The 12,282-nt window shown below is 40.0% G+C and overlaps 1 protein-coding gene across 1 annotated transcript in view; it reads left to right on the forward strand.

Annotated features, from left to right (window-relative positions):
* The window catches only part of LOC139958343 (uncharacterized), a 37,329-nt gene that overhangs the window by 8,823 nt on the left and 16,224 nt on the right, over positions 1-12,282 (forward strand). Inside the window, exons 7-14 of the mRNA XM_071955341.1 lie at positions 1,305-1,507; positions 2,127-2,249; positions 2,923-3,032; positions 4,124-4,346; positions 5,227-5,550; positions 6,290-6,493; positions 9,355-10,086; positions 10,385-10,473. Coding sequence (XP_071811442.1) covers positions 1,305-1,507; positions 2,127-2,249; positions 2,923-3,032; positions 4,124-4,346; positions 5,227-5,550; positions 6,290-6,493; positions 9,355-10,086; positions 10,385-10,473 — 2,008 coding nt within the window. The remainder of the gene's footprint in view (positions 1-1,304; positions 1,508-2,126; positions 2,250-2,922; positions 3,033-4,123; positions 4,347-5,226; positions 5,551-6,289; positions 6,494-9,354; positions 10,087-10,384; positions 10,474-12,282) is intronic.

The raw sequence follows: 12,282 nt of genomic DNA on the forward strand, positions 1-12,282 counted from the left end.
CCTTTGAATATTTTATATTCGGCCTGGGCGTCTCATTCTCAAAATGCATCTATTTTCTGTGCACAAGTTTTTATGGACTCATGGTGCAGCTATAAGAGCATCTAAAAGAGCTTCGTGTGAACCTTGAGAGTCAGCTGATTCTTCGTTAGTACGAAACCTTGAGTTAACAAGTAAATCTTTGAGATTTTGGGCCCTATTGTAGGCTAGAATCGGTTCTTTTGGAAACAGTTTGGATAATTGTTGCGAGATTAAGTGCCAATGTTTCTAAAGTGTTTTTTTTTTCAAATGCGTGGTTTTGATATGGGGTGTAAAGGTGAGCTTGAACACAAGTGGTGGTTACTTTTGTTTAGGTTTGGTAGTGAGGTATTGCCCACGGTTTTCAAATTTTATGCCTTTCGTGGCTGAGGCAATTTCCTCTTTCTTATAGTTACGGAGTAACAGTTTCTCTGTGTAAGCCTTCGGGGCATTGTATATTCCAGGGTTGCCAACTCAGATTTGAATATTTAATGTCAAACTCTCAAGTGTTTCAACAACTCTCGTCACAAGTTGTCAAGTATCGAATTCAATCAGGCATAATGGCCTATTCAATAAGTTTTCCTCCCAGATTAAGACACGGGGTTACTGTGATTGTGGGGCCACTGACATCGCGGGGCCCTGGGCCAGGGCTCAGTGGGCCCATGCGTTAAGACGGCCCTGCGTGTACGCTCGAATTACGAGCGCCCAACGACGACTACAGGCGTTACCATAACTATACCATTGGCTTGGTTGAATATTTCATCCAGGGCTGCTGTTTGGCTGAAAGTTGGCCTTTTTCAATAAAACAGTGGCTAGCAAATTTTGAGGTAATTTGTTCCGTGGCGTGTGCCCCGGTTTTGCTATTCGGCTGTTTAATTTATACCACATAATTCCTGGAACACTGTTACATTATTCGTAGCCTGCATCATTGTATTCAAACTTCAAAGACTTGAGACTTGACTTGGGACTTGCTCATAGGGACATGAGACTTGACTCGAGACTCGACCTCCAAAGACTTGAGACTTGACTTGAGACTCGCTCAAAATTTTCAAGGTGACTTGAGACTTGACTTGAGACTTGCTGGTAAAGACTTGAGACTTGACTTGAGACTTGCAGCTAGGGACTTGTTGACAACTCTGCTAGTCTGCCACAGCATATTTTGGTTGTCTGAACAGAAATTTTGCTTGTCACAGACTACATATAGAACTTCACCCTGTGTTTGTGTCTTCTTTAAGACGTCATATCTTTTCACTTTGAATATTCATTGACAATTCACTATATTCTTTCAGAACCAATCTATGCACAATCTGGGATGGGACAGCAACATCTGTCCTCTGTCACGCATGGTCGACCCAGAGGTTCATCACCTCCACAGCAGCAGCAGCAGCAGCATTTCCAGCAGCCACAAAGGGATGAACCCCGTCACCATCAGGGCCCACCAGATAGAACCCATTCACCAAATTATAGGAGGGATCAGCAAGACTTTGGGCAGGTAAGTCCTTAGTCATTGAAAGTTCCTTTGGGACATCAAAATTAAACTTGACTTTGGGAGTAGTTGGTTGCATTTGCAGTGGAAACATCATTGAAATGGTTCCAAGCTATGTATCCTTAATTTATTGCTATGACATCACAAAGGATGATTAAATCTTGAGAATGTCTGTGATGGTTCAAAGCAAAAGTTACTCACGGTAGCCGTACCTAGCCCGCTTTGCATATAAGAGTCGGGGCTAAAGTTGTTATTGTTAATTACCTGTTGAGGCTAATTTCATGTTTGGACAAAAAGAGGAAATTCTCATTGGTTCTGAACCTTGCATAGATGAAGGTTATCTTACAGACCATTTCAATGGTCACTTAGAGTGGATTTGATTGATATGTGTGAAAAAATTGGTAATGAAACCCAACCTTTTTCTTTAAAGCAGTGAACTTGCATGTAATGCAGATGTATGAGAAGGGATTTATTTAAGGGTGTGGAGCAAAATTAAATATTTATTTTAAGAATCACAGACACCTAATCGACTGGTATGGTGCATATTCAACCCGTGATATTTTCCTAAGAATATCGAATGAATTGTTTCAAGATAGCCTTTTTTGGACATTTTGTTTATTGACAGAGGCCGTATGATCAGCGTCATCATCATGAGTCTCGTCACACACAACAACAACAACACCATCGCCACCCTGAACAACACCATCAGCAACACCAAAACACCACTCAACGGCAGGAAAATTTTATGGTTTGTGAAATATTCCTTCTATGTTGGATTTTGTTCTTGGTCCAAGTCTTACCATGTTATGTCTTTTACATTTGGATGATAAGACAACATTGCATACAACTTATATGAGGGGGGGGGGGAGGTGGGGGGAAGTTTTATGACTAGAAACCACCCATCATTAAAATTTTTCCTATCTACAATTTTACAACTCACAACGATACAGATGCATATGTGTGCAAATATGTAGCTGAATTTTTACCCATTGACTTCCACTTTCTGGTTTGTTCTGAATGAAGCAGAGGTGTGATACCTGGTTATACCATTAACAAGGTACTGTGGCTTTTGAATGGCATAACACTCTCCCCCCCCCCCCCCCCCATCCTTTACCAATCCACTCATTAAGAATGTATGATTTTGGGATGGATAGCTCACTGGTACAGTTTTTAAATACCAATTTCACTTTTGAATTCTGTTCTACAAAATGTTGACATCACTTGTTAACTTGTTTGTCTTGTTCTATGTCTGAGATGGGCCCCAGAGTATTTAAATTTAAGTGGACTAATTAATAGGGACTGCCAATAAATGAATTCTTATTTTTTTAGCATCGTCCTGAAATGTAAGAACCATAAATTGAACCAAGTTTTTTGTTGAAGTGAAACATGTTATTTTGATGTCTCTTTTGAATTGCCCACAGCCTCCAAGGGTAGTGAATCCTCCCCCATCCGAACACTTCAGAAGCCCTGATAATCAGCATGGTTTGGAAACGGCTCATAGGGCAGCTCCCGTTCCCGATCAAATCCAAAGGTTAGTTGTACATCGACTGTTGAGTCTTCTCATGTGACCGAGAAGTGAATTCCTTCCCGGTAGTATCAAAGCAGGAAAAATACGACACAAGGGTGTTGCGGTCTCACTGTTTCCCTCTTCCACATGGAATTGATACTTTTACAACAGAAATGATATATATATATATCTATATATATATATATATATATGTATTGTGCAGTAACAATGGTCACATGACATTGATTCCTGTTTTGAGTAACAGATTGATACGGAGGCCTGTGACCCTTCTCCCCGGCTCTCCCCCTTAACATCACTGCCACCTTTACCTCTTTCCTGTTGGAAGAGAAAATGACGTTAAACTTGTGTTCCTTTAATTTGTGTTAGGAAAACTGCCGTCAATGCTTTCAAGTCACTGATATTCTCACATAAACAGTATTATACTTTCGTCTAATAGACACAGGATATTCATACTGCTGATTACTTGGGAACTGAGTATGATGTGAGTACCCCCAGTTCTGACAGGTAGTAAGTTCACATGAATCTGTCAGATAGATGTCAAGTCACTGATACGCTCACATAAACAGTACTATACTTTCATCTAATAGACACAGGATATTCATACTGCTGATGTCTTGGGCACTGAGGTATGATGTGAGTAACCCCAGTTCTGATAGGTAGTAAGTTCACATGAATCTGTAAGATAGATGTCAAGTCACTGATACGCTCACATAAACAGTACTATACTTTCATCTAATAGACACAGGATATTCATACTGCTGATGTCTTGGGCACTGAGGTATGATGTGAGTAACCCCAGTTCTGATAGGTAGTAAGTTAAGTGAATCTGTAAGATAGATGTCAAGTCACTGATACGCTCACATAAACAGTACTATACTTTTCGTCTAATAGACACAGGATATTCATACTGCTGATTACTTGGGCACTGAGTATGATGTGAGTAACCCCAGTTCTGACAGGTAGTAAGTTCTCATGAATCTGTAAGATAGATGTTGTAAACTTTCATTTACTTTGCCCAACCAATTGCCTCCTTCCTCTGGAATGGGATATCAGTGCATCCGTATCAAAGTGTACCTCTTTGTTCCGTTTTTAAGTAACCAGCCGGGCCAGTGGCAGAGAAACCAAGGGCCGAAGCAGATAAGACCGGGAGGAGATGTTAGAATGCCGACACCACAACAGCAACACCATCAGCAGCAGCAGGAGCAGGAGGGATCACGGTTGGCTCCTCCTCCTCAGCGGATCATCGAACAGTCAACCAAACATCAGCAAGATGAGGAGAAGGTAACAGCAGCTGAAGAAGAAGGTGGTTCTTCCGAGGTGAGAATAGAAGTACTTAGCAAGCTAGAACAATTTGAAATGAAACGAAAGCTCAGAATTGAACTAACTAAACTAACATCTGATGAGGGGGGGGGGGGGGGGGGAGATGGATAATAGGCATAAATGAAGGAAAGCTAGGAACCAATATTAGAGTCCTCAGACTTGGTTTGTCTTAAGTAGCTTAAGCGATATATACAGAAAGGTAGGAACACTCAAGATAAATGAAAGAAAGACCAAGAACTGTGTTTGTTGCAGTTTGATACAAAGTGTACTTGCCATGCCAGAAACAAATAATATAAATGGCAGTGGCCACAATGGAATGAATTTACAACTTGTAGCAGATTTATAGGTTACGAATTATGTCAGTTCTTATATGACATGCGTTCCAACCACACCGTAAGTGTCTGGTCTCAACAATTACAACAAATGCATGCTAATGTTATGTGAAATGTCATTCACATGTGTTCTTCTGTTACTTGCTTATTTCCATCTGGTCTGAGTGTAGTAGACTTTAACATTAGTTCTACCATAAGCTTACAACAAGGGTACAACAAAAAATGATGGTAACTGTAGGAGCTGTTGTAGTGTGTAGACTTGTCAAAATAAAGTAAAACTGTTAGCAAATTGCTTGTCCACTGAAGAGCCTGTGTAAGAGAATGTGTAAAAGTAAGTTGGCCTGACGTTTTGATCCTAGCAGGATCTCCTTCAGAGGCTAAATGGACTTGTGTCAGAGGCTAAATAGACTTGTGTCAGACTAATGGACTTTAAATCTATTTTCAACCACACTAATTTGTCAGTTAGTCTACTTCTATCCAAATAATCAGGTTTGTTAAGGTTTCTTTCAGCACAATAGCTAAAAGGATGATTATTCTCTTTGAAGGAGAGTGACCCACAAACAAAGAGACTGCGATTGCAAATTGAAGAGCAAAAGAAGCTGAGGGAAGCCATCATGAAGAGGAAAGAGGAACGGAGGCAGCAGCTAGCTGCCAAGAGACAGATGGAGCTAAAGAAGAAATTAGCAGCAAAGAACCAATCAGAGCAGCCTACAGAAGAAGACATGAATAAACAACAGCAGCAACAACAGCAGGGCATGAATAAACAACAGCAGCAACAACAGCAGGGCATGAATAAACAACAGCTTCACCAACAAAACATGAATCAACAACCAAACATTCAAAAGAAACAGATCTTGCAAAAACAGCCAGTAAGTAGTCTTGTTTATGTTTGTGTGTGTGCGTGTCAGTAGACTGGATGCTACAGGTTGTATCTCAATGAAGTTTGACTTTTGTCAATTCAAGGAAATGAAAGAAGCCCACTGACAACGTTCGGTTCACTTTTGACTTTTTCTACCATGCCACTTTTGTAGCAAACATTTCAGAAATCATTTATTGGTAAACTTAAAACAATATGTTTACTTGTGAGATAACAAATTTGTGGAAAAATAGGGGGGTTGGGGGAAAATTGTTAATCATTATGCATCATTCTGATGGTTCATACATGGATAAAAAAACTGTGCTCTGTTTTCAATCAGGTAGTTTTCAAAAATAGGACGGCAAAAGAATCATTGTAGGTTTGATTGTCAATGGCAGGTATGAAGGAAGCTGGCCGGGGGTTTTCTTTTTAGTAATTGCGTGTCTTTACCTCACCCTCCCTGATACAAAGTGAAACTCTGTAGATATTTCATAGACGGTTTTCAACACTTACAATATCTTTTGGGGGGTGGAAAACTAGGGGTATCTTCTGCTCTCTCATCTGGGACTGCTGTTAACATTTCCCTGTCCCTTCCCCATTTCCAGTACCCAATCTCATGCCAACTCATAGTCCCCTTTGGAACCGATTTCCTCTGTCTAAAGGTGTAGTGTGTGTTCCAAGTCTCTGAAGAAAAAGAGCCTGAGTGTGTATCATTCTTAACATGATTTTATGTTGGGTGTTCTCTCGATCAGTCCCATCCCAGTATGCAGCAGGGTCCCGCTCCAGGAGCCAAGTTTATGAGTCAACGAGGTAAACCAATGCAAGAAAGGCGAGTCGGTGGATGGCAGGCTGTTCAGGCTGTACAGGGTACCCCGCACGGACAGGGGTACCCTCAACAACACCACGAGGAACCGTCAGGACGTCCAATACCATCTCTAGTAGGAGGACCATCCAAGGTACGCTTACCTCCTCACCTACAAAGTACTCTGAAATGTTTCCAGTTTAGGATACACACCTTCCCCCTCCCCATGTCCCTGTTTTTCACTCCCCGGTTACAGTCATTCTCTCCTCAATACTATGTGTGCAAACATCATATTGTCTGCTCTACTGCAGCATTTCCCTTTTGGATTACATCTAAAATGGTTGTTTATGGTTTTCCACACATTTTTGGAAGGGGTGTTTTGTGAAATATAGTTTTTCTCTTAAACAATGCAAAACAAAAAATGGTCGAAAGTTTGCTTTAATGAGAGATGTATTGATCTTTTTCCCTGCTAACTGCTTATTTGGCTAAACAAACTTCATCAACCACACATTTATTTTATTTTTTTATTACTGTTATAGCTTTTATTTAATGTCAAGAATAGGCCTCCTTTCTAAAGTATCCATGCTCTGAGCAATTTTTATTTTAATCCAAAGAAAGGATCCGTCTACAATTGACATTGTTTTCAAAGAACGATAAATAAGGACCACTTTGCGGAGCTAGAGAAAACGCAAATCAGATTTTTTTTCCTAATGGGTTTTATGTCCATTTTTGGTTCCTTGCTTTAGCAAAAGGAACCTATGCAGTCAGGTTGGCGTGTGTGTGTGTGTGTGTATGTGTGTGTGTGTGTGTGTGCGTCTGTGACACTTGCTTGGGTACGCTCTATCTCAATAAGGGAATGTTGGATTGAGGCCAAACTTGGACTATAGATCCGCCATATGGAGAAGGTGTGCCCTATTGTTTTTGGTGCTCACAAAGGTCACCAAAGGTCAGTTATGGTCCAAAAACCGAAATTATTAAAACTGCAATAACTCTCAGTGCCAATGTGCGACAAGGTTGATATTTTGGGACAAGTTGTGAACTGGTTAGGGGAACATTTTCAAACTTAACGGTCATGTGATCCGAGGTCACCAAAGGTCAATTAATGATAAAAAACTAGTATTTTTGCGATAACTTGAGAACAAATTGTCCGTTTGGGTTGGGAGTTGCCTCAATGTCATCCAATTGTCGACCCGCATCTTGGTGACCCTTGACCTCAATTTGACCTCTGGTGACCTTTTCGTGTTTTTGGGATTTTTACAGTTTCGATGCTATTTTCAGATGTCAAAGGTACCTTCTGATCATAAATGTCAATAGGTTGACCCCGTGTGACCTTTATGTGCGAAGTTATATGAGGTCAAAGTTTTTCGGTCGGAGTTAGGACGGTTGTACAGACTTTTCGTTTTGTTTTTTGGAATCAGGAGATTAAACTACATCTGAATCCAAGGTCAAAAGGTCAAAGGTCACATCAGAAAAAATGTGCTTATTTTGGGAGGAAACGAGCAAAAAAGAAAATGTTTGGTTTTGATGCTAGATTTGGATATCAAAGGTACCTTCCGATCAAAAATGTCAATTGGTTGACACCCGTGTGACCTTCGTGTGCGAAGTTATACGAGGTCAAAGTTAATTTTCAGACATTTAATGCAACAACTCCCAGTTCCAAGGTGTGACATGGTTGATATTTTTGGACAAGTTGCAAATGGTATAGGGGAATATTTTCAAACTTAACGGTCATGTGATCCGAGGTCACCAAAGGTCAATTAATGTCAAAAAACTAGTATTTTGGGGGTAGAAAATGGGCAAAGAAAAAATTGTTTGAATTTTTATAGTTTGATGCTCTAATTTAGGTCTCATCAATCAAAAATGTCAATAAGTTGACCCAAGGTGACCTTTGTACGTTAAGTTATATGAGGTCAAAGTTAATTTTCAGACATTTAGTGTAATAACTCCCAGTGCCAAGGTGTTACACAGTTGATATTTTGAGACAAGTTGCAACTGGTATAGGGGAATATTTTCAAACTTAACGATCATGTGATCCGAGGTCACCAAAGGTCAATTAATGATAAAAAACTAGTATTTTTGCGATAACTTGAGAACAAATTGTCCGTTAGAGTTGGGAGTTGCTTCAATGTAATCCAATTGCCGACCCGCATCTGGGTAACCCTTGACCTCAATTTGACCTCTGGTGACCTTTTCGTGTTTTGGGGATTTTTACAGTTTCGATGCTATTTTCAGATGTTAAAGGTACCTTCTGATCATAAATGTCAATGGGTTGACCCCCATTTGACCTTCGTGTGCAAAGTTATTTGAGGTCAAAGTTAATTTTCACACATTTAATGCAATAACTCCCAGTGCCAAGGTGTGACAAGGTTGATTTTTTTGGACAAGTTGCAAATGGTATAGGGGAATATTTTCAAACTTAACGGTCATGTGATCCAAGGTCACCAAAGGTCAGCTAATGTTAAAAAAGTAGTATTATGGGGGGAGAAAATGGGCAAAGAAAAAATGTTTGAAATTTGTATAGTTTGATGCTATATTCACGTCTCACCGATCAAAAATGTCAACATGTTGACCTCAGGGTGACCTTTGTGTTTTAAGTTACATACAAGTTCAAAGTTAATTTTTTGACGTTTAATGCAATTAAATCTCAATGCCAAGGTGTGACATGGTTGATATTTTGGGACAAGTTGTGAATGGGGTGGTGGAACATTTTGAAACTTAAAGGTCATGTCATCTGAGGTCACCATTGTTATCATATCTGTTGACACGCTTGTAGGTGTCTTATATTTCTTACACTTTCGACGCCATATTTAGATCTCAAAAGTGCCTTTTGATAAAAAAATCCGATCACATTTTGTGATCACAAAAGTGTTGGCTGTAGTGTTCGTTACTTTATGGGAACATGTAGGACCACAATTACTTGGACTTTTTCAGCCCAATCTTGCTTGATAATATTATGTGTATTGTCATATACCCCAAGCAAGGAACCACAGTGCCCTTGGGCTCTTGTTTTCATAGGTACCAGGACAGAACTTTCAAGCTACAAATAGGAGACCATTTCACAAAGGAAGTGGTCCTCAAAATGTAGCCAATGTTGGGCGTGGCCAGCCTCATCCCGGATCCATCCAACAGAATCATCAACAGAGAGGCCGTGGAGGCACCAATAGACGCCTCATGAGAGGTCAATCAAGGGGTCATATGAGAGGCACAACCAGGGGTCACAACAGAGGTGCGATGGTACAGCAACAAGGACACAGTCATCAGACTGGGAATGCTGGGCCTATGGACCATCAGTCTATTCAACAGCAGCAGCAGCATCAACTGCAGGGCCAGCAGGGTAGGGTGCATGGCATCCCTCAGGGCCAGCAGCATTACCCCCCACAGCATCAGCAACACAACACACAGCAGGCACCTCACCAACAAAGAGGCAGGGGTCAGGGAAGCAAGATGAGTGTAAAACAGAGGCTTGGTCGAGGTGCAGGTGGTGGGGTACAGCAGAATCCACAACAAGGGTTTCAGCAGCAGCACCAGAGAGGAGGAATGCAACACAAGAGAGGAGGAGGGAGAGGTCAAGGAAACTTCCAAGGAGGGCGTAACCCCAACGTACCCCCCAATCTTCGTCATCCCCATCCAGGAGGTGGCGACGCACCCCTTCTAAACCCTCAGAGTGGGATATCCATCGAAGGGTTGGACCAGCAGACAGATGGGAACCTGGTCATGAGGATGATGATCTCGGTCGGACCCGTCCAGGTTTGTATATTTTACGACTCTTTCGAACAACAAATTAGGTATAACTTGTTTCAAATGTGGTAGTGATGATGTGTGAGGATCCAAAGTGGTGTAAAATTTTGAAAGCTTTGGTATCCTTTCTATTGGGCAGAGAGGGGAGAGGCTTTGGAAGACATTGATTGAGACTTGTTGGGCAGGGAATGAGTTTTTTGATAGAGCTTAGCTAATATAGTAAACACCATTGCAAGATGTATAATAGTTAAGTAAATATTGTCAATATTTTATGATAAATGAGATTTTTTTTTCCCCCCCTACTTAGGCTCTCAAGATGTACCCCATGCACGGAAAGGCCATTGGGTTCTTCATCAATCCCAACCATGCCATCAATTTCAAGCAAAGATACAACGGGTGAATATTACATCATTCTTTTGATTTTAAAGGAGATCCAGAATAAGTCATTCTTAGGGCATAGTTCTTTGCTTGGTCCCTGGGCAGTGTGGGTTCAACTTGTTTGTATTGCATATTTTGGTTTACATCACAACATGTAAAAGTGAAGTATCTGATTCAGTGACAAAGGAAATTAAGCTGCTTCTACATCAGAAAATCTTGGATAGTTCAGGTCGTTAAATTGAATTTAGTATTTTATTGAATCGAAAATCAACCACATAAACAGGTTGAGAACAAAAGTGTAGTTAGTGAAGTAACTGTGAAGATCGGTAAATCAAAGTTCTCATTTACATATGAGGATTGACTTATTAGAATAATGTGAATCTGGACCCCAATTCCCCAATTCTCTGTCAAACCCAAATTCTCCTTCTAGAATCTCCTCTATTGTGATGCGAAAAAGGGTTCGTCACGTAAAGAATTAACAAAATCTTCCGTGCGTTGTCCTGTCGCACGCTTTCAGACAGACACCAAGCTTTAAGAGAAAACATTTTAGTTCACCTCCATGTAGTAAGAACTGGCTTACCAAATACCAATGGAATAACCATATACAGAGGGGCTTGATATTGGAAAGGAAAAACAAAACTATTTGCAAAGCTAGTGACTTTGAAAGACAGAATCAACATAAAAGGGAAAGACAAATACCGGAGCAACGATAATCGTAATAAACCAAGTGAAAGTACGGAAATAAAAAGAGACAATGGGAGGAAGCGTGGTAAACAGGCAAAGAAGTCGATAGCAAAGGTGTTTATTAATGTGATAGAAGTTGGCAAAAGCTTACATTACGTAGTTGCGTAAGTTAATAATAGCTTTCGTCAGTGCGTAGATGCTACGCGCCCTTCTTGGTAACTTGTGTACTGTACTTGACATCAACAGAAGAAGGAGGGTGTGGGAAAGGAGGGAGGGGAAAAGGAAAAAAGGGGGGGAAATAAAATTAATAGATTTGTTAAACAAAACGGCTGTTCACTCATGCGAATGAATACGTCCTATTCAGTAATCTTTTTGTAAGATGTTCTCCTGTGTGTTTTCCCCTTCTGAGATGAAGAAAAGTCAACTAACGACTAATCTCGGAAGATTTAATCTTACTCTACCAAGTATCTGCCTTCTTAACAACTTTTTGCGTTGCAAATACTCTAATAGAAGTTGAATTGTAAAGCAATCATCCACACTCAAGAGGTTATAAGATCAACCTAGGCATAAAAAGAGACAACAACAGAATTGCTATGTTTGTTCAGGCAATTCCTTTTGCTTAGTAAAATCCAAATGCATCTTTCTTACATTTCAAAACAACTGGTTAATAAGGAACTTGATTTATTGCCATACTTGAACTACAATGAAATAGGGAGAGAAAAAATATTAAATAAAAAATAATCATATCAAAATGCTTCAATAAGTCTTTCCAGGTAAATTTATAATTTTATAGGGAGGACCTGAAGTTTGGATCTTCCTGGTGAGGATCTTTAGTTATTATTATTATTATTATCTTTATTATGATTATTATTTGTTTTATCACATAGTATAACAAGGTGAACAAGACACTATAACTGCAAATAAGTAAAAAATGTGAAAGGAAGTAAACTAAGAAACCCTTTTGGGCTTAATTGAATAGAGTACTCCCATCAAAGAAAATAGATAACCTTAACACCTATAAAAGAACTACCCCCCCCCCCAGACTTGTTTAGTGGCAGACTAACACCAAAAATCTAGAAGACATGTTATATAAAAACATGGGACGGATCAGTTTTCTTGCAACATCGGATAACATAATTATAG

Source organism: Apostichopus japonicus, chromosome 18 (genome assembly GCF_037975245.1).
Source record: "Apostichopus japonicus isolate 1M-3 chromosome 18, ASM3797524v1, whole genome shotgun sequence".
Lineage (NCBI taxonomy): Eukaryota > Metazoa > Echinodermata > Holothuroidea > Aspidochirotida > Stichopodidae > Apostichopus > Apostichopus japonicus.